General features: G+C 35.4%; 1 protein-coding gene across 10 annotated transcripts in view; it reads right to left on the reverse strand.

Annotated features, from left to right (window-relative positions):
- The window catches only part of CNKSR2 (connector enhancer of kinase suppressor of Ras 2), a 333,138-nt gene that overhangs the window by 205,027 nt on the left and 106,123 nt on the right, over positions 1-21,988 (reverse strand). For all 10 annotated transcript variants that reach the window (XM_078146630.1, XM_078146627.1, XM_078146628.1 and 7 more), the window contains exon 4: positions 19,816-19,903. In XM_078146630.1, coding sequence (XP_078002756.1) covers positions 19,816-19,903 — 88 coding nt within the window. The remainder of the gene's footprint in view (positions 1-19,815; positions 19,904-21,988) is intronic.

A 21,988-nucleotide genomic window follows, 5' to 3' on the forward strand; every position in this document is an offset into this window, starting at 1 on the left:
GGCTTGCCATTTCCTTCTCCAGCTCATTTTACAGATGAGGAACTGAGGCAAACAGAGTTAAGCTACTTGTGCAAGGTCGCACAGTGTCTAAGTGTCTGGGGCTGGATTTGAACTCAGGAAGATGAGTCTTCCTGACTTTAGACCCCGTGCCACCTAGCTGCTCCTGTGATTGCATAGCCTTTAACATGAGTGATGATCTAGAGCAAGCAAGGTCAAAGCTACAGGTACATGGGTATCATTTTTTAACATTTCTGAGAGCTTAAGTAAATATTTGTACTGGGGAGGGATTCCATGTGAATACTGTTGTTGGCAGTGTATACACTGGGATTTTGACTTTAACATCATCTAGCATTCTACTTCAGATAAATTAATATTTGTTCATAACTTGTTAAAGTAAAAATGGACCTTTGAGATCAAGTGAATGGTAGTGTCATGCAGTAGAGAGAGAATGTTGGACTTTGAGTCAGGGAAACTTAGGTTTAAAGGTCCCCTCCCTCTTATCTACTTGATGGGTAACCCTTGGCAAGTTATTTATACTTTCTGAGCTAAGTTTCATCATCTATAAAATGGGGATAATACTTTCCTCAATTGTATAGGGTTGTTATGATCAAATGAGTCAATATATTTAAAGCATTTTCTGAACCTTAAAGTGGAAGGAAGCAAATAAACATTTATTAAGTTCCTGTTATCTGTCAGGCAATATGTTAAGAACAGTGGGCAGCTAGGTGTTGCAGTGGATAGAGCACTGGCCCTGGAGTCAGGAGGATCTGAGTTCAAATCTGGCCTCAGAGAACTAACTAGCTGTGTGGCCCTGGGCAAGTCACTTAATCCTATTTGCCTCCATTCCTCACCTATAAAATGAGCTGCAGAAGGAAATGGTAAAACACTTCAGTATCTTTGACAAGAAAACCCCAAGTGGGGTCACAAAGGACAAGACTGAAAAATGACTGAACAAAAACAAGCCCTTTGCAAATATTACCTCATTCGATCCTCACAAAACCCTGGGAGATAAGTGTTATTACTATTCCCATTTAAACTTGAGGAAAGTGAAGTGGACAGAGGTTAAGTGACTAGCCTAGGGTTAAACAGCTAGTAATTTTCTGGAAGTGGATTTGAACTAAAGTCTTCCTGACTCTAGGCTCAGCATTCTGTCCATTGTACCACTTAGCTGCCTCTGGGGTCTATTGTTATCTATCAGGAATTTTAAAGCAGGGGTTTGTGAATTTAAAAAAAATGATAACTGCATTTCAACATATTTTCCTATGTATTTTACTTCATGCATTTAAGATCATTATTCTGAGAGAGGGTTTATTGGTTTCTTCAAATTACCAAATTACCAAACCCTGTCCCAGACTGACATCCTTATTTTATGGAGAGCTGAGATTCAGTGGACTTGACAAGGTCATACAACTAGTTACAACAAAGCTGGAAACACAAACCTAGGTATCTTGACTCCTAATCTATTGTACTTTCTACCACACAATGATAGCCATACCTAGCAACTTGCCTTAACTCTTTTTTAATCAATAAAATGGGGCTATAATCAGCTGTATTATTTACCTCAACAAGTTCCTGTGAGGTGGCTCTGAATTCTTTCAAATTTGACTTTTAAATGGGTACTAATGAGGAACTACCAACCAAATATAGCCTAAAAGTGTGCCAATTAAAACAAAAAACTAATGAGATTCCCTCATAACAATTATTATCCCAGTACAAAGACATCTCTTTAACTACAGGACTGCATATACTGTGAATCTCTAAAAAGGGAGCAAGGAGAGCTGTGAAAGCAGCAGTTTTTGTGGAGATAGCTATTGACCACTATCATTGACATCATCAGTGTTAAACTTTACTTTCCTGTAAATTTTACCCCTTCAAAAAACTTGTTTTCAAGAGAAAGGCTGGTCCTGGATTCTATTTCTTATCCAGGTTGTTCCCTCTATATTGAAAAACTAACTTCTCATCACTAAATCTAGTTCAGGTTTTACTTAGTGAGGGCATCTTTTTAGAAGTATTCTTTCTGAACTTAAATGTTCCCAAGCAGAGTCACCACCAAAAGTTTAAAGTAACATGAAGTATAATGCTACTGCCCCATGAAACCTGCAATACCAATCTATAAGAAAATGGTCTGGAAAGGGCACAGATAAAATGTCAATATTTCCAATATTGTTGTTTATTTGTGTTCAACTCTTCATGACTATTTTTGGAGTTTTCTTGGTAAAGATGCTGGAGTGTTTTTCCATTTCCTTCTCCAGCTCAGTTTACATCTGAGGAAACTGAGGCAAACAGGATTAAGTGAATTTCCAAGGGTCACACAGCTACTAAGTATTGGAGGCTGGATTTGAACTTTGCTCTTCCTGACTTCAGGCCCAGAACTCTATCCTATTGCACTATCTAACTGCCTGACTTACTAGGTGCTTCTTATATTTGAAGTACTATGCTAAGTGCTGGGAATGTAAGCACAAACAAACAAGACAGTCCTAACCCTTAAGAAGCTTACATTGTAAAGGGGGAGATAGCTACTAAAAAGGAGATGAATAAAGTATATAAGACAGAGGAAGCAAAAAGCTTTGTTAGAATAGCATGTTAAGACCATCCCTCAGAATTATGAGCAGATGCCTTCAGAAAAACCTTGAAAGATTCACATCAACTGATGCAAAGTGGAGTGAGTAGAACCAGGAGAACATTATATACAGTAATAGCCATATTTTACAATGGTCAACTCTGAATGACTTAGTTATTCTCAGCTATACAATGATCTAAGGCAATTCTGAAGAACTAAGGAAAAATGCTATCTACCTCCAGAGAAAGAACTGACGGAGTATGAATGCAGATCAAAGTATCTTCAGAAAAAACCTTATTCTTGTTTTTTTTTTGTTTGCATTTTCCTTAACATGACTAACATGGAAATATGTTTTACATGACTGCACATGTATAACCTTATATCAAATTACTTACTTTCTCAATGGGGAAGGGAAGGGAGGGAGAGAATTTGGAACTTGAAATTTTAAAAATGTTAAAATTGTTTTTACATGTAATTGGAAAAATATAAAAGATAAAAATGTCAAAAAAGGGAACTATCATCAGATGGAGCCGAAATGGTTGAGTAGCAAGAAGTACAGTTGAGCTCCCACCTCCCCTATCCCAACTCCTCCAAACAGATCTAGAAAGCATACCAGGTCAAACCTTGATTGGGAAGTCCAAGGAAAAAAGTCAGAGTGAATCTTTCTTTTCCTAGTCCGAGTCAGTATAGTAAGACGGAGAGATCTGTGCACACTTGAGATAGGGTCTATCTAGCTGCGAATAGCTAACATAGAAACATTCTAGAAGACTGAGTAGCTATACATGAAGGCATGGAGATGTCCCAAATCCATCATAGAGTGGCCTAATTGTAAGGCCCAGATACAAGCAGAAAATGGTAGCTCTCTTGCTCACTACCCAGTTTCAGGTCACTGAATGAGGAAGGGATCTGTACCTAGGAGATATCTTTGAGGGTGAAGAGCAGTCTCAGGCTCTAGGATGTGTACTGAAAAAGGAGTGAGAAGTAAGTTTAGGAACTGCTTCCAGGATGGGAAGCTGGGTGTGTGTGTGTGTGTGTGTGTGTGTGTGTGTGTGTGTGTGTTTTGGGGGGAGTGGATCTCTACTCTAGCTTCCAGAGCAGTCTGAACTCTGCAGTGGAATAATCAGGAAGGAATCCCAGACCAATGGGGAGCCTAAGGTTCCTCATTCTGTACTAACAGAGATTTCTGATTGGCTGATAGTAACAAGATTAGCACCAATCTACTGGAATTCCAAATGAGGCAATGCCCAGAGACATGCAACTCAGGTCTTTACCAAGGTTAGGAACTTGAAGAAGCAGACTAGGTGAGCATGAGCAGAAATCAGACTTTGCCTTGGATCAGATGACTTCAAGAGCACTGATGGCTTACAGGTCCCCAATCTGAGCAGGCTCCAAGATTCTGGAATAATTTAACATTCAATACCTCAAGAAAGCACCAGCAGGACCAGGCTCGGCACTCCCACCAGAAGTGTGTAGAGCTTGGCCTTAACATGAAGTCTGAATTCAGGAAGTAGACTGGAAAAATGAACATACACCCACAAATAATCTCACTATAAACAGGCTTAAGACAAACCCAGAAGAGAATGATTCCAAAACATCTACAAAGTCAAAGAAAAACATAGCTAAGGCACAAATTCCGCTAGAATTGTTGACAAAATGAAGGAAGAATTTAAAGCAGCTAATTTTTAAAAAATATAAATAAAATGAGAGGGCTAGAGGAAAAATGGATAAGCAATGAGAGCTATGGAAGAATATTGGAAGGAGAATTAAGAATATGACCATGAAAGGTACAAAACTTTTTGCAAAAAACAATCTTTCTGAAAATTGGAATGGAATAAAGAGAAACAATGACTCTATGGTACCACAAAAAATATTAAAACAAAGTCAAAAGACAAAAAAAATAAAATGTAAGGTGTCTCAAAGCAAAAACAAAAGACCTAGAAAACAGATTGAAGGGAGTTAACTTAAGAATCACTGGACTACCTGTCCATCAAAAAAAAGGGGGGTTAGACATTATATTTGAAGAAATCATAAAAGAAAAATCCCCAGATGTCTTAGAACCATAGGACAAAGTGGAAGCAGAATCTGTTGGTTACCTCCTGAAAGAAATCTGAAAACAAAATCTCCCGGGAATGTTATTGCCCAAATTCAGAGTTTTCAGGTCAAAGAAAAAAATACTTTAAGCAGCCAGGAAGAATGAATTCACAAATTCTTCAAAGAGTAGTCATGGTCAGGATCACATTTTTTTTAGCAGTCATAATTATAAAGAAGGAGCAAGAATGTAATATAATATAATATTATATGATATAATCTGATATGATGTGATATGATGTGATACGACGTGACATGACATGATGTAATGTAATATAATATAATGTAATATGATATAACATAATATAATGCAATGCAATGCAATATAATATGGTATGATATGATATGATATGATATGATATGATATGATATTCCTGAAGGCAAAAATATAGACTTACAACCAAAAATAACTTATGCCCCTCCCCCAATTGAATATAATCCTACAGGGGAAAAATAGAACTTTAATAAAATAGACATCCAAGAATTCCTGATGAAAGACAATAACTGCATAGAAGCTTTATGTCTGAAGTGCAAACATATGAATCAAAAAAGACATACAGAAGGTAAACATGAGTGAACCTTCATAAAGGACTAAACAGGGACAATCTGTTTATATTCTAATATAAGTGGATGTTACATTTATCCCCTCAGAACCCATTATCATAGAGAGAGTCTAATTAGATGGAGGATTTGGGAGTGGTTCTGCTATATTTTGATGATTTTCAAAGAAGAATAAAAATTAGGGGAGAAGGAATAAACTGGGCAGGGAGAATGGGAAAAGAATGGGGAATATTATCTAACATATTCAAGGTATGAAGGGATGGAGGGAGTAAGTAAGTCTTGAACCTTTCTGTCATCAGGATTGGTCAAAGGAGGGAAAATACACAACACATGCACACACAAAGTTAGGTACACATTCATTTTAGTCAAAAGGGAAATGAGGAAAAGGGGAGAAGAAAAAGAGGACGATAAGGAGTAATGCAGATTAATGGAACTATTAGTCCTAAATAAAACAAACTCTAAGGATATACAAAAATATTCATAGCAGCACCTTTTGAAGTGGCAAAGGATTGGAGAGAGAAGGGTTGCCCATCAATAGAATGGCTGAATAAGCTATGATACATAAATTGGACAGAATGCTATTACATTACAAAAAATTATGAAGGGAATAGTTTTAGAGAAACCTGGGAAGACTTGTGTAAACTGATGAAGGATAAAGAGAGAAACAGGAAGACAACATACGTAATGACAACAGTATTGCAATGACTATCAATTTAGAAAGACTTTAACTTTAATCAGTTCAGTGATTCTAGAGGATTCATGATGAAACATGGTACCCACTTCTTGATAGAGATAAAGGACTCAGAGTGCAGACTGGAACATATACACATATACATGTATACATATACATGTATACACAAATGTTATATATATATATATATACATACATATATATATATATATATCACATATGTTTCAGTATATACTGTCCTTTACATCTATATATACACACATACACACTCATACATACACATATACATACATGTACACACATATATTTAGACACGACCAATTCAAGAATTTGTTTTGCTTGAATATAAATTTATATTTCAGAGGTTTTGTGTTTCTTTCAATTTGGAGGGAGGTGTTGGTAGGAAAAAGAAATATAATTTTAAAAAGAATATGTGAAACTCAAGCAAGTGCTAAATCTAAGTCTACTGGAAAAACCGTACACAGGGTTTATAGTCTGCATTACATATGAGGGCAAGGTAGAGCCTGGGCTTTATGCTTCCTTCTCTATTTATGGAGCAGCTTGCATATCTCTGAGTACAAAGTTGGCTTTCAACAAAGTTCTATTCATTTCTGTTGATATATTCTATTCAAAGTTCAATATTAATTGCTATTTTGTGAAAGGCTCACAGATAGAAATGAAAAGAAGAACAGTTTGTATTCCAGTAGAGTATCAGCTTCTTGAAGGCCAGGCCTGTTTCTGTTCTGTCTGATCCCAAGGGCCTACAACAATATCTTGCACATTATGGTAGGCACTTAGTAAATACTTGTTGAATCAAATTTTATCTGTGCTTGCTGAGGAATAAGAATTTACCAAAATTCTCTTCCTTCTTAAAAGCAATCTAATGTGCTTTTTGCAAAAACAACTAATATAAAGATATTTAAAGACTTTGTGAACAACTTCCAGCTGGCTATAAAAAAGTTAGCGTTGCAGACTTTGTTCTGACTACCAGTAATTGCAACCAGAGAAGTGTTTTTGGGGTGTGCAGAAATAGAAGGAAGAAGTTTAGTATGAGAACAATTTGGAAGGTACTATTTTAGTTGAATTTGGAGAAATAATTTCTACTGTGGAGAATAATTTGGTAATTCAAAACTTCATTTAATCTTTTCATGAGCAGTCAGAAGTCTCACAGATTTGTTATAGGTTTTGCTGGGTTATACCATCTTTGGAAGGTAATTCTACTGAAGAAAACCAATTCAGAACTAATTGAGTGCAATTAGAAATCATCTTGATAAGGCCATTATTTCAGAGCAAAGTTCTCTCTGTCTCCTTCTGTCTTCCCTCTGTTCAGGCCCTCTCTATATTTTTCACATCCTCTTTCTGTAAGTACACACTGTTTTGTACTCATTTGTTATCTGGTCACATTTTGAGTCTCCTTTTTTGCATTTAAGATGGAGAGTGTAAAAAAACAGCTTAGAGAGAATAATTTGAGGATGAGCTGATACACTCTTAAGGAAATCATCAGGACGATTATTTCAACACTGACAAGAAATGTGTGGGCATAAATCTCTCTTCTTTGCTTTCCCTGCTGACAGTGCTTTAAATGAGACTTTAGTTTTCAAGAAAGAATCTCTCAGTTAAGATTTTTTTCTTAATTCATAATTAAAATGTCTCCTAAAGGACTTTTTTGGGGGGTGTAAGGGTAAGCATTAGGAAAAGTATTGCAATTTTTCTGAAGAACCTACAAACACTATTCACTCACATCAAAACTGAAATCAATATTTTGACTTTTGATCCAGATCTGTGATGTTACTGGTGAAAAATTCTCTTTAAGGTGTCTTATGACCCTTTCAGCTGTTTTATGCTGCCACCCACTATTGCAAAGGAAAAGAAAAGCCATTCATGGTGGTGTATTTTTAGATATTGACCACCTTACCTTGTTGCAAAGGGAATAAAAGTAATTAAATCTGAGTGAAACACAATTTGAAAGAGAACAGATTTTGAAGCATTACCATCATCATAAATGTTCAGATGAGATTTCTTGAAAGCCTGGTAATGAATGCCCTAGATTGTTTTAAAAAAAGAAATCTACACCTTGCTTATATAAATTGGCCTCATTTACTGGCAACTTAAGCATAATTTTCGCCCTCAGACATTCCTATACAATTCCCAGTGACGGCAGTGGGTTCTGTGTATAAGTTATCTGATAGCTCAATTAGGGTATTAGATGACACAGTTTGACTAATCTGGTATTCATTTGTGTGGTATCTTTCCAATAGCATTGAGAACTAAATCTGACCTATAATATTTTGGTTCTCATGAAGACTCCTTAACTCAATCTATGTGCTAAATAATTTTAAATATCAACTTTTTCCTTAATTGGCTTGAAAAAAAATTGATTCACAAGACAATGTAAGTATATTCCTTGCCAGCAATTTAGTTCAATTTAATTCAATTCAACAAGTTTATTGGGAAAATAAATTTATTGTGGAAGGGCTACACATTGTGTTAGGTACTGGGAAGGTACTAAGATAAAGAAAAAGCAACCCCTGTCCTTCAAAGAGCTTACAAGGTTTTGTGGTGATAAGACCTGTGTAGTATAGATACAAATAACTACAAGAAAAATTGAAAATGGGAAGTGCATGGGTGATGTACAAAGTCTATGGAAAACTTAGTGGAGGGAGAGATAACTTCCAGCTGGGAGGTAGGGGGAGTTTCATATATAGTAACATCTTAGCTGGGTCTTCAGAAATGACTAGTATTTCAAAAGCGGCTACAGGGATACTGAGGACATTTCAGTTCTAGAGAATGGCATGGATAAAAGCATGGAAGTCAAGAATAGGTGGATAAGGGCTGTTGTGCAGAAGATTATTTAAGACTTCTTGTCTCCAGAAGTAAGAACCAGGACCAAAGATTAGGAGATAGATTTCAGCTCATTGTAAGAACAAAGTTCCTAACTAATTGTAAGATAACTGAAAATAGAATAATGGCCTTGGAAAATTCCCCATCAATTTAAGAGTTCAAGTAGAGGCTGAAAGAGCACTTATGGGGTCAAGGGGGGGATTCATCTGTTCAGGAGACAGCTGGACTAGATGATCATTCAACCTCCTTCCAAGTTTAGTGTTCTATGATCCTAAGTTTAGGGGATGGTGAATGGTCTAGTTTGGCTGGAAAGCAGATTAAATGAAATGAAACATGGTTTGATTAAGCTGGGAAGGAGGATGAGAATCAGATTTTGGTTGGCCATGAATACAAGGAATTTGAACTCATTTTTGTTGCATGGTACCTCAGATATAGGAAGCTCTTAATAGGTATTTGTTGAGTTGAGTGGAATTGAATTAGAAGACAACAGGGAGAAGCACTTATCTGTATAGAACTCTCTTCCAATATTCTGTTCCCTCTGGCACAGACAGAAGGATAAAGAACCCTTAAGAATCAAGCTCTCAGTGACTCTATTTCTTTGTCAGCAAAATGAAAATATTGACCCTTTTCACCTTTCAAGAGTGGTAAGCAAGAGTTTCTAAAGCAAACTATAATATATAGTTCTTTAAAAATGTGTCTTGTAAGAAGACAAGACTGTCTTGTAAGAATCATCATCACTGCCTTTAAGAATCTATGCTTTCATTAGCATAAGAACTTTTTTCATGGATATCTCTTTACAAGCCATCCATACTTTAAAAGATACTTGCATGTGGGCAGAAGAATAATCATCTTAAGGCTAGCTTTCTGGTGGTGATATTCTATTGACTATGCTATGTTGGCGCTTAGATAGATAAAATACAGTCTTATACTCAAAACCTGTCCATCTTGGTGGTCATTCAGAAATGACTCAAATAAAAAAAAAATAATTGGGAGTAAGTGTTCTCAATTAAAAACTATGTACTAATTTTAGTGAGAATATCTTCACTTTTAATAATAAAAGACTAATTAACTCAGAATACATAAATGGGATTTAGTGTAAAGATTGTTTATTCCTTTTTTGGTAAGCCACATAGCTTAAATATAAAATTATTCAGGGCTATAATTTCTATTCCCAAATCATAACATTTATATAATCATAAGACTTATTAGAAAATTCATTTCAGAAGAAAAAATATAAGACAAAATATGTGATATATACATAATATGTATATCTTGAAATGCTTTTCATACTCCTAATTCTGAAAATATTTTCAATCAATAAATACTAACAAAAAAAAGTCATTTTCAGGAGAGTGACTAGCAACCATTTACTGCCTCCAATCCTCAGTAGCTATTCCCTGGATGGCTCTCAGCTTGTCATTTATCTCACAGCTCACCACACATTTTTTTTTTCTTACCCATGTGAAAGCAGCAAGTTCCAGTTTTCTTGGTTAGGGAAAAGATCGTTGTTGTTAAGCATTTATTAAGCACTGGTTATGTTCTAGACACTGTGCAAATAGAAGCAGTAACATAGCTTGTGCCCTCAAGGTGTTTATGTTCTAATACAGAGAGATAATACATATAGAAGAACAGTTTAAGGAGGCTTATTTTGATAGTATTGATCTGATTACTGTTTACAGTACAAAAGTAGAAATGTAGGTTAGGAAGAAGGAAGTTAGGAGTGTGACATGACATAAAAATGGCTGGGAAGAAGCCAAGTGAGTCTCAGTCCAAGCCACATATAGTAAATGCTCAACAACCAGGCCCAGGGAGCCAGGGCTAAGAAGCTGATTAGGAACCCCCCCCCAAAAAAAAAAACACTACTAGAAAGCATTAAGTTCTGGTTTTAAGTTAAGTAATTTGATGCAAGAGATAACAAGAGGCCAATATAAAGCTCCTGAGAAAATGGTGTAATCAGAATGCTTCCCAAAGGAGAGCATCTTTCTACCTCAAGAAGACAGAATGTGAGCAATTATTTGGTCCATGTTCTGATGAAAAAGACCAGGGAGAACTGTCTAAAGAATCCAATATGGATGCATAGGGATACTGATCAGTTTCATATAAGAATGAATGAATCAATTAAAAATCCATTTATTAAATACTTATTATGTTCTGAGAACTGTGCTAAATAGATTCTGAGGATGCAAATAGAAAAGGACAATTCCTGTTCAGGTCTTCCTCATTTCAGGTCTAACAGTTTATCCACTGAGTCATCTAGCAGACTACAATATATCTAGCCAAAAGGTATCAGTTGTATGAGAATCAGTAAAATACAGTGAAATAATGGCCGAACTTGGTGTCAGGAAGATGTGGACTTCTGCCTCTGACATTTACTAACCATGCTGGGGGTAAATTACTTAATCTTTCAGTGCCATAGGCAAATCTCTAAGAATGAAGTAGTGGATGAATTATCTGTGGAGGGATTCTTCTGTACTGAGAGTTCCATATCTTGATGAAATCATTGGTCCAGACTTAAAAAAAAATCAGGGTTAAGCAAGTTAAGATGTCATATAAATAGCAGGAAAAATGGGTCATTTCTCTCCTGGATGACTCATATCCTGAACTATATCAAAGAAAGTGAGAGATGAATCAACACATCAATCGGTTAATTGGCAGAACGTTTATTCCCAACATCTACTTCAGAAACAAGATCAGAATGCCCTGTCACAGGGTGGGCTAGAGTCCTGCAAATTCAATGAGACTGAGTCAGTAGGTGAGTTAGGTGAAAATGCTTAATGAAAGGAAATTTATTCAGAATGATTTCCATGATGTATAGGGGGAAAGAATGACTGGGAGGAGAGAGGACAGTAGATATTGAATGATTTATGGCAGACTGGAAGAAAAGATGGGGGATGAGGGTGTAGCGTGCTTTGGAGATGAAGCACAAGTAGCAGTGGTAGATATCATTGAGGAATGGATTTAAGTGCCTCAGAAACCATAGTATCATAGGCAGCATGTCTTACCCTTTGAAATTACTGAAAGAGGGAGGAGTGAGCAAAACAATTCTCTGTGTCCTGAGTGAAGGCAAACATACTTTTCTTTTTACCTCTTCTCTTCTCTTCTCTCCTCTCCTCTTCTCTTCTCTTCTCTTCTCTTCTCTTCTCTTCTCTTCTCTTCTCTTCTCTTCTCTTCTCTTCTCTTCTCTTCTCTTCTCTTCTCTTCTCTTCTCTTCTCTTCTCTTCTTTCTCTCTTTCTCTCTCTCTTTCTCTCTCTCTTTCTCTCTCTCTTTCTTTCTCTCTTTCTCTCTCTCTTTCTCTCTCTCTTTCTCTCTCTCTTTCTTTCTTTCTTTCTTTCTTTCTTTCTTTCTTTCTTTCTTTCTTTCTCACTCTAATCCATCTACAACAATGATTTTTCAATTTTCTTAAAGCCGATTCTATGTCATTCTCTTACTCAATAAACTCCAGTGATCACCTATCACTTCTAGGATAGATTAGAAACTCCTTAGTTTGACATTTAAAGACCACCACAACATGATCAATCTACTTTTCCAGAGTTATTACAAATCATTCCTCTTCACACTCTGTGGTCCTGCCAAAATGGCTGCCTGACAGTTCATTACATTTGACACTTCATGTCCTGTCTCCCATCTTTTGTACCATCTGTCTCTAACACTCTTTACTCACCTCTGCCTCTTAGAACACTTTGATTTTCAGGACACCACTCTCTTTTGGCTCTCTTCATGTATGTCTGACCTACTCAGCCACCTTTACTGGATCATCATACATTTCTTGCTCTCTTCTCTTTTCTCTCTCTCTTTTTCTGTCTCTCTCTTTTAACATGAACTTTCTTAGATATCTCATGAGTACTGCTCCTTCATGAACTCTAAACTCCATATAACAGGGACCACTAGCTGTCTTTTCAAACTATTAATTGTTTTCTACTCCTTTGATAATCACATAGCCAGTATGGGTCAGAAGTAGATATTGAACCCAGATTTTCCTAATCCGAGGTCTGCCTTTTACCTAATATCATTCTGCCATTAATGACAGATAATGTGGCACAATAAAAAAAAAAAAGAACATTGGCTACAAGGGAGGGCTTTTGAGGGGAGGTGAGAAGGGAAATTTGGGGAAAGAGTGGAAAAGCAGTGATAAGGATGCAAAAATGAGGAAAACAAGAAGAAAAAAATCAATGAAACATTTAAAAAGTACACAGAAGAGAGTGTCAATGTTGGTACTAGCAAGTTAAATTTAACATTAAATATATTTAAAAAACAAGTTGAAAGTAATAATTTTATAGTTGCCTTTGCAATCCTCTTTTTCCAACCTTTGCATATGGAAATATTCATGTGTTTTTGATGACTTCCTAGATAAAAGAAGATAAAAGCATATCTAAAGCTCACTACCTGTGACCTGTAACCATGTACAAACCCTTAAATTTCCCTGGACCTCAGGATCCTTGGGAGGCAACAAGGTATACTGAAAAGAATACTGGCCCTGGATTCAGAGAATCAAGATTCAAATCCTATCTCTGATGCTCAATACCTCTGTGACCCTTAGTAGGCTACTTATCCTCTAATTTTTTTTTAAAGAGGGGATTGGACTAGATACTCAGGGCTTTTCTGTCTCTAGGTCTCTGATCTTACAATCAGCTCTGAAATCATATTTTTAAGTAGTTTTAACTTTTTTTCAGGGAGCATGCTATGTTGGGGAGGTGGTTTGGATGTTTGCTGGGCAGTGCCACTGTTAGGTCAAAACAAAATGTATCATTTGAAAAACATACATGCTAAAGGGGGAAACCCCCCAAAACATACAGTTCTAGTTTAGGGCCAAATATCCTTGAAGACTGATTGATGTTTGGCTACAAAACAATCTTCCCTTTCTGTGAAACAACATTTCCTAACATGTATATGGCAAAACCTAAACCAGCTGCTGTCCTACTCAGAGTTCCTAAAGAAAAATGCTGTGCCAAGTAGTGCAGCTGTTAGGAGTTCCTGAAGGGAGTGTAAATAACCCTCCATGAGCAAGAATATAATGTGCTTTGTTCTCTAGGGAGTGGTTGTCAATAGCAGGTGTCCATCTCTGTGGGAAACAAACAAAAACTGAACTGCTTGTTAGTTCCAGATGGTGGGGGCCTAAAATAGCAAAATGGGTACAGTATCTGATACAAACTGGGTTCTCATGAATCTCTCTATGACATAAGTTTACATTTGCTACATATTATTTTAGAACTTTTTTTTCCTCAATGCAATATTCAAAATTACATTCTAATTCTCCAAGTCCTACTGGTAACATCTGGTATTCTCCTATTCTAGCATTATTACTTAGCATCAAAAAAGAAAGTGATTTCATTTCTTTAAGAAAAATACGTTGGCTTTGTTTTGCCTTTCTGTTATGAGCAGACATGAGGTACATACAGTGGTCTTATTGAGGGTAAAAGCCTCTTATTGCTCATGGCTGTGATTTTTGAAGAGGATGTTATTGATGCCACATGAAGACACAATCTCAACTATTTATTGGCTAAAGAATAGTTCAGATACTCAAACCTATACATCTGAAATATCATCCAACTCCATATGTTTGGGAAAAACAGAATGAGAATCAAGAACATACATTAACAATTAAGCAGGATTTTTTTTTCAAGCTTAAGAGTTAAATTGCTTTTTTTCTATATCATTATAGGCGTGCATACAATTTTGTACATACTTATGGTTGTTACTTACAAAATAGAAAGTAATGAAGAGTTTCCAATGGTAAATTTTTGATCTAAAAGCACTCTTTAAATGTTGGGTTTTAAATTACTGGTTTTAACTTACAATACTTCAATATCTCAAGGCTTGATTATATTGAACTTTTAAGAAAGTATTTTAAAAGTTTTTTTATGTTTTTGGGGAGGCAATTGGGGTTAAGTGACTTGCCCAGAGTCACACAGCTAGTAAGTGTTATGTGTCTGAAGCTGGATTTGAACTCAGGTCCTCTTGACTCCAGGGCTGGTACTCTCTCCACTGAGCCACCTAGCTGTCCCCTATTTTAAAAGCTTGAACACATGAAGCACCCTACCTAAGAGAAATTTAAAAATTATCTTGCAACAGAATCTTGGTATGAATATTTTATGGACATTGATAAATACCATTAAAGTCTATTAACAGTACCTTCTTTTAAAAATTTTACATATACATACATATTTATATATTATCTATGAGACTATCAACCTCTCAAAAGTATAGTGCTTACCAAGAAAAAGGCTAATGATTACAATTCTTTGAAAGGTTCAAATACCAAAGAAAAGAGATGAGAAGATACCTACATTCACTTCTTTGTAAAGGTAAGAAGTCCATGGATTTAGAACACTGTATATGTTTTCAGATATTTGGTGAATTTATGGGATCAGCTGATTGTTTTGTTTCTCTTTTTCCTTTTTTTTTTTTTAAAGGTGAATGTGGCTTTCTGGGAGAAGGGGCAGGGATAGATATGGTAAAATTTAGGTGATGTGAAAATAGAAAAAACTATTAACAGTTTATTTTTTTAAAAGAAAAGTCTAAATAACTCAAAATTAATCTATTATATATATATATACACATATATATGTAGTAAGCTTAATGAAAAAATTCATTCAAAAAAACTTGAAAGTTAAAAAAGGGCTAAATTTCGGAATCTTGTAAATATTGGTTTTTAATGTATTTCCATGTCCTATTTTTAAAATGTGCCTAAAGTTTTTTCATCTGACAAATTAAGAAGGGCCAGATGATCTATAAGATTTCCCCTGACTCTAAAGTAAGAATGATTTAATATTTTAAATGTTCTAGACCAATAGTTCTCAAAATGTGGATTGTGGACCCATGGGAGTCCTTGAGACTTTTTCAGGAGGACTCTGATGTAAAGACTATTTTCATAATATTACTATATCATTTGTTGTTGTTGTTGTTGTTGTTGTTGTTCAGTCAATGCAATTGTGTCTGACTCTTTGTGACCCCATGGACCTAATAGGGTATTTTTGGTAAAGATACTGGAGTGATTTGTCATTTCCTTCTCCAATGGATTAAGGCAAATAGAGATTAAGTGACCTGCCCAGAGTCCCACAGCCAGTGTGTGAGGCTGTATTTGAATTCAGGTCTTCTTGACTTTAGGCCCAGGATTCAATCCACTACATGTCTGTGTAAGGCTGGATTTTCATATACTTCAACCAAAATAACAATGGATTGATTCTAATAGCAGACATAAAAATCTAGCTGTATTCTATTAAGCTATGCATTAGAGTTGCAAAAACACATAGTTTTCTCACTACTGTTTTTGTTTTGCAAAATAGTCATTTTTAATAAAATATGTTATTCATATTTTTAATGTTATTCATGTATTTTAATGGACTGATAGTTTAAATGAATTAATTGAATGAATTCTATAGAATAATTTAAAATTACTATCTAAAATAATTTTTAATTATTAACAATTTAAATTTAAATTTATTTTCATTTAAATTATTTTATTTGTATTATTTAAATTTATTTAATTATTTAAAATTATGTATAGTTTAAAATGAAACACTTTAAAATAAATTATTAGTTATTATTTTAAAATAAATTCAGTATTCTAAAACATTTATCAGTTTTAATCGCTATTGTGGTAAATATTGATAGATACAACTCATGTAAACAAAAGCTTAATGGGATTCTCAATAATTTTTAAGAGTGTAAAGTGGTCCTGAGACTAAAAAGCTGGAAAAGTGCTTTTCTAGACTAATTGTATGAGACTATTCATAGAGTCCTGGTGAACAGATGAGCAGAACCAGAAGAATGCTTTATGCAGTAAAAACGACAATGCAAAGAATAATAACGTGGAAAGACTTAATAACTCACATCAGTGTAATGACCAAACCATTCACAATTCTAGAGGACTAATGTTGAAACGTACTGCCTATCTTCTGACAGTGAACGTTAGGGACGCAAGATCCGGAATAAGATGAACACTTTTTGACATCATTGATAGGGAAATTTATTTTTTCTTGACTATGCATATTTGTAATAGGAGTCTTGTTTTATATTTTTTTCCCTTTTTTTTCCAGAGGAAGGTGGGCAGGAATGAGAGGAGAATTGTGGATATGTCTACAAAAAACAAAAACTCAGAAGAGAACAGAAGGAAAGCCAGAAGGAATCACAGACAAGGAGAGCAGCTTTAGAAGTCCATGATGAGCTTATTATAGAAAAGAAAAGCAAGCTGAATATAATAGAAACTTGCAGTTCCATGTACAAGTGACTCTTGTTCTTCAGTGTACATGTGAATGGTCTTTTTATTGTTCAGTCAATGCAATTGTGTCTGACTCTTTGTGACCCCATGGACTTAATGGGGTATTTTTGGTAAAGATACTGGAGTGATTTGTTAAGTTCAGAATGAAAAAAATAATAAATATCTGAAAAATAAAAGCATAGGCATAAAACCAACATGGACAGACTGAAATTGAGCTTTTTACCAATCTGACATTATTATCAAAATACTGAGTGTATAGCTGTCCATTTAAAAAGTCAGAAACAATCTCTTTCCATTTGTGGCACATAGGAAGTTCACTCAGATTTTTGCTACCTGCCTTAATCCTATTTTTAGAGTTAAATCAATCCCCTTCAACAACATGGAGATTATTGGGAAATCATCCTGAAGGAGATGCTTCACTATACCATGCTGCTACTTCCAATATATTAATAATAATAATTTATATAACCTTCAAGGAAAATGGAAGCATTAGAGTATGGTGCCTTGCCTGATGTCATTATGTGAATGAGGAACTTGAAGTACTCCCTGACTCTACTGACATCTCTTGCTGCAATACAGTTCTAATGAGCATCTTATATGTTTTGTTATACAAAAGTGAAAAAGTTTGGCTCCCATACTGTTTACCAAACAGAAAACATGCAGTTTTGGTAGGCAATGATGCCAAAAAAAAATTTATAAGTCTTGCAAAAAGAATTGGCAGGTTTTTAAATATATAATATTAAATATATATATATATATATATATATATATATATATATATATATATATATATTTTGCTGAGAAAGTTCTTGACAAGAAAATACTAAAATTGTTTTCAATGAGAGAAGTAATTAATTAAATATGATAAATTAAATCCATCAATAATAACTCAATAATTTTAGTCACTTGTTTCAACCTCCTCCCCCACATATCTTACCTTCTCTACTTTTCACTTCAAAGGCACTTGTACCAGAAAGAGGCAAGCAACATGAGAGGGGAAGGGGCTTAAAAGGTTAGTTGGTGTCCAGAAAAATGGGCTTACAATTACTTCAAAAACTAGAAAATCACTCATTGTTGAGGGTTACATGTGTTTATACACATATATTTGTTTATGGTTATTTAGGGATAACTGTCATGCTAAGTAATTCATTTGTGGTATAGCTTCAGGAAAAAAAAGTTAGAAGTCACTTAAAGGTCTACAGTTGGGCCAGTTCATTGTTTGAACTTACCGCCGTGTGCTGGTTCCTCTGACATCCATGAGTATTTTGTAGGAAAAGTTAGAGTTTTTTAGAATAGAAGAGTAAAAAAAAATATTTTCCTTCATTCTTGTATGCATGAGCACGTTTGTGTGTGTACACATGCACACACTTATATAATGTGTTTTTGTGTTTCTGTGGTTGTGTGTGTTTACAAACCTAAAATAAATGAATGGAAAAATGAGTACTGTCCATATTACAACATGTAGTTGGTTTGAAGTTAGTGCTATGGGACATGTATTTAGGACAGGTACAGGAATGGAAAATGAGTTGGCACTAGAACTGAAAGGAGTAAGAAAGCCAGGGGGTTTGCATTTGGGAAATTGCTTTTTAGTAATACTAAGCCAGTGCTTAGTGCAAAGTGCAGAGCCTCATACTTTCAACACAGATGATCTCTTGGCGCTACTTACTGATCGCAAATTTCAGCATATCCCAGTCTCTGGGGAATTAAGGTAGTGAATGACTTTTTGTGACTTCTACATTGAACAAATGTAGAACTGGAAAAGGAGATGAGTTGGTCACATAGCAGAAAAGAGAGAAAATACTGGGAAACAGCCAAGTACTCTATAAGGGACCTCAAAATGCAAAACAAAGAAACAAATTAGAGTAGGGGTTCCTAAACAGAAGTCCAGGAACTCATTTTTTCAAAAAATATTTTGATATCTGTATTTCAATAGAATTAGTTTCCTATGTAATCCTCTGCATTTTATTGTATACATTTAACAATGTTTTTCTGAAATAGGGTTTATGGATTTTATCAGACTACAAAAGAGTCCAAGACCCAAAAAAGTTAAGAAGCCTTATATAAAGGAAGATCTTAAAAAGATTTGTTGTGTATTCTCTGGCAGATCTTTAGAAAGTGTGGACAAAAATGGAATGGGACAAGAAAACCCATACAGATTAGGATCTGCACTGATTTGAGGAGTAACCAATTCAATAAGATCACAGGGTTTGCTTATCTATCTATCTATCTATCTATCTATCTATCTATCTATCTATCTATCTATCTATCTAATTTATAGCTAGCTATATGTGTGTGTTTGTGATGGAGTGAGAGAGAGAGAGAGAGAGAGAGAGAGAGAGAGAGAGAGAGAGAGAGAGACTCTAAGGTCCATCAAACTGTAGGATTCTATTATTTTGTTATAACAATGAGATCTTTGGGCTGGGGGAAGGCAGACAAATCATTTCTCTGGATCATGTTGTTATAAGGAAACTAGGTGACCCAATGGATACAGCAATGGACTTAGAGTCTGGAAAACCAGCCTCAGGTTCTTACTTAGTTGTGTATCTCAGTTTCCTCATCTGAGGAAAATCAAGAGATTGAATTCCGTTGCCTCAATAGTTCCTTCCAGTTCAAAATCTATGGTCCTATGAAGGCTCTTTTAGTACTTCCTTTACATAGAGCTGTGCACAGTCCTTTCTGAGAAAGATTTGCTTAATTTCTGTTACTACCTGATATAATTACAGACAAGTAATTGTGAATAATTTAAGTGAATAATTTAAGAATGAGTTAATGGTAAATCTTAGAATAAAGGACTAATCCTATCATGAGTGACTAGAACATAGCTAACAAATAAGAAATAAGTAATGGGTTTATACCTGCTGAACAATTGTTGTTAGCTCCAGGCAGAGCTGGATGACACTATTCCTGGTGAGGGAGTAGTCAGTCACAGCAGCAAAAGGAGATCTATAAAAGGAAAAGAAAATTGGTTTGAGCAGGAATAGTTCCTGAACAACTCCAAAACATACTTAATACTGTACAGTCAGTGTGAATCACTATATGTTAAAGGCAGCATTTAGACTCTGGATGCAGAATATGAATTCAAGGTGAATATCTTTGCTTTAAGCTTGGAAAAAGTGACATTTAAATAAAAAAAAAACCTTTAAACAGAGAGTTACTGAGCACTGTCTGTGTGCCAAGTACCTCTTGGATGGATGGTTGCAATAGTTTGCTGATTGGTTTCCCTACCTCTTCTTCCCCATCCAGTCCATCCTCCACTCAACTGTCAAACTGAACTTCCTAAAGGTCTGACCATGTCATTTCCTTATTCCAAATTCCAGTGGCTCCCTATTGCCTTCAGGATCAAATATGTTTGGCTTTTCAAGCCTTTCAAACCTGACCTCTTTCTGTTTTCCAATCTTCTTATACCTTACTGCCCTCAACATACTCTGGGATCTACTGACATAGGCCTCTTTGCTATTCCTCCTACAAGATACTCCATTTCCTGATTTTTCCTTGAATTTTCAGCATTCTCTCATGACTGAAACTGTTTCCCTCCTCATATCTATTTTCAGGATTCTGTGGCTTCTTTGGAGTATCAGCTAAAGTCTCATTTTCTTTAAGAAATCATTCCTGTTCCTCCTTAATCTTAAGAGCTTTCCTCCGGTATCTCCAATTTGTTTTGCATAACTGTTTGCTTGTTCTACTTGGCACATAGTAGATGCTTAACAAATTCTTGTTGATCTGATTTGACCTACTATTGCAAAAGTCTCCTAACTTGTCTCCCAGTCTGAAGCCTTCACGCCAGTCCATTCTCTGCACAGAAGCCATTGTAATTTCCCTCAGTGTATATCTGACCATGTTGCTACTCCAATCAAGCTCCAGTTACTCCTGATGGATATCAGGCCAGTGGACCCAGATGGCTCTGGAGGAGAAAGTGAGTCTGGTGACCTTGCACAGCCCTCCCTCATTCAAATCAAAGTCAATTGCAAGTCGTATCATCATTTCCCTGATGCCATGGTCCTCTTCGAGAATGAAGGACAAACCAAAACAACCACAATCCAGTTGCTCTCTGTTTCCTCTGGGATAAAATCTAGACTCTTTTGTTTAAGTCTTAAAACCTTCACAACCTGGCCTTAACCTATCTTTTCAGCCTCTGGCCTCAACTTATCTTTCAACTTTTTTGTACATCACTCTCCCTCTCACATTCTACAATCCAGTCAAATTGGCCTTCTCTCTGTTCTTTACATAGAGTTCTTCATCTGCCATCTTTGTGAGTTTGCACTGGTCATCCACCTGCCTGGAATGTGGTTCTTTCTCACTACAGGCTTAATGAGTCCTTATCTTTCTTCAACATAAAATTCAAGCTCCACCTTCTTCGTGGAGCTGTTCCTGATCTTTCCAAATACTAGTGTCCTCTCTCCTACTTACTTTGTAATTAGTAATGTTGTTCTCTTTATGTTTTTTTCTATGTATACATATGTGTATATCCACTCCTGTTGCTCTTTGGGAGCAAAGATTGTTTCATTTTCTCTACTGATATCCCAGGTACTTAAAGGTGATTTAATGATTTCTAAGTGCTTACTAATGAATCAATTGGCCATGTTCTGTATGACCTATCTTTCCATGTGATCTATCATTCTACAGAGACCAATTTCAAATATAGATATAAATTTCTGGTGCTAGGAATGGATTAGGAATCAGGAAAGGGTAATTAAGCTTTAGAGATTTTGGGTTCCCTATCAAGATGCATTTGATTACTATATTCCAAAAGTTACTAAACCATACATATCCTTAGACTTAGTAATATCATTACTAAGTCTATAAATCCCAAGGAAATTTTTTTTAAAAAGAAAAAGGTGTTTTATATATACAAATTGGGAATTATAAATACTCTGTCATTATTTTAACCTAATCCAATTAACTATGCCTTTTCAAAAAAATTTTTTTTCAACTTTCAAACTCTTTTTTCTCTTTTTTTCTTTCCTTCTGAAAAGAAAAACAAAGTAAAACTCTTGCATAAAAGAAGCATAGAGATACCAAACAAATTCC

The sequence above is a fragment of the Phascolarctos cinereus genome, unplaced genomic scaffold (assembly GCF_003287225.1).
Source record: "Phascolarctos cinereus isolate Bilbo 61053 unplaced genomic scaffold, phaCin_HiC Scaffold_726;HRSCAF=1367, whole genome shotgun sequence".
NCBI classification, from domain to species: domain Eukaryota; kingdom Metazoa; phylum Chordata; class Mammalia; order Diprotodontia; family Phascolarctidae; genus Phascolarctos; species Phascolarctos cinereus.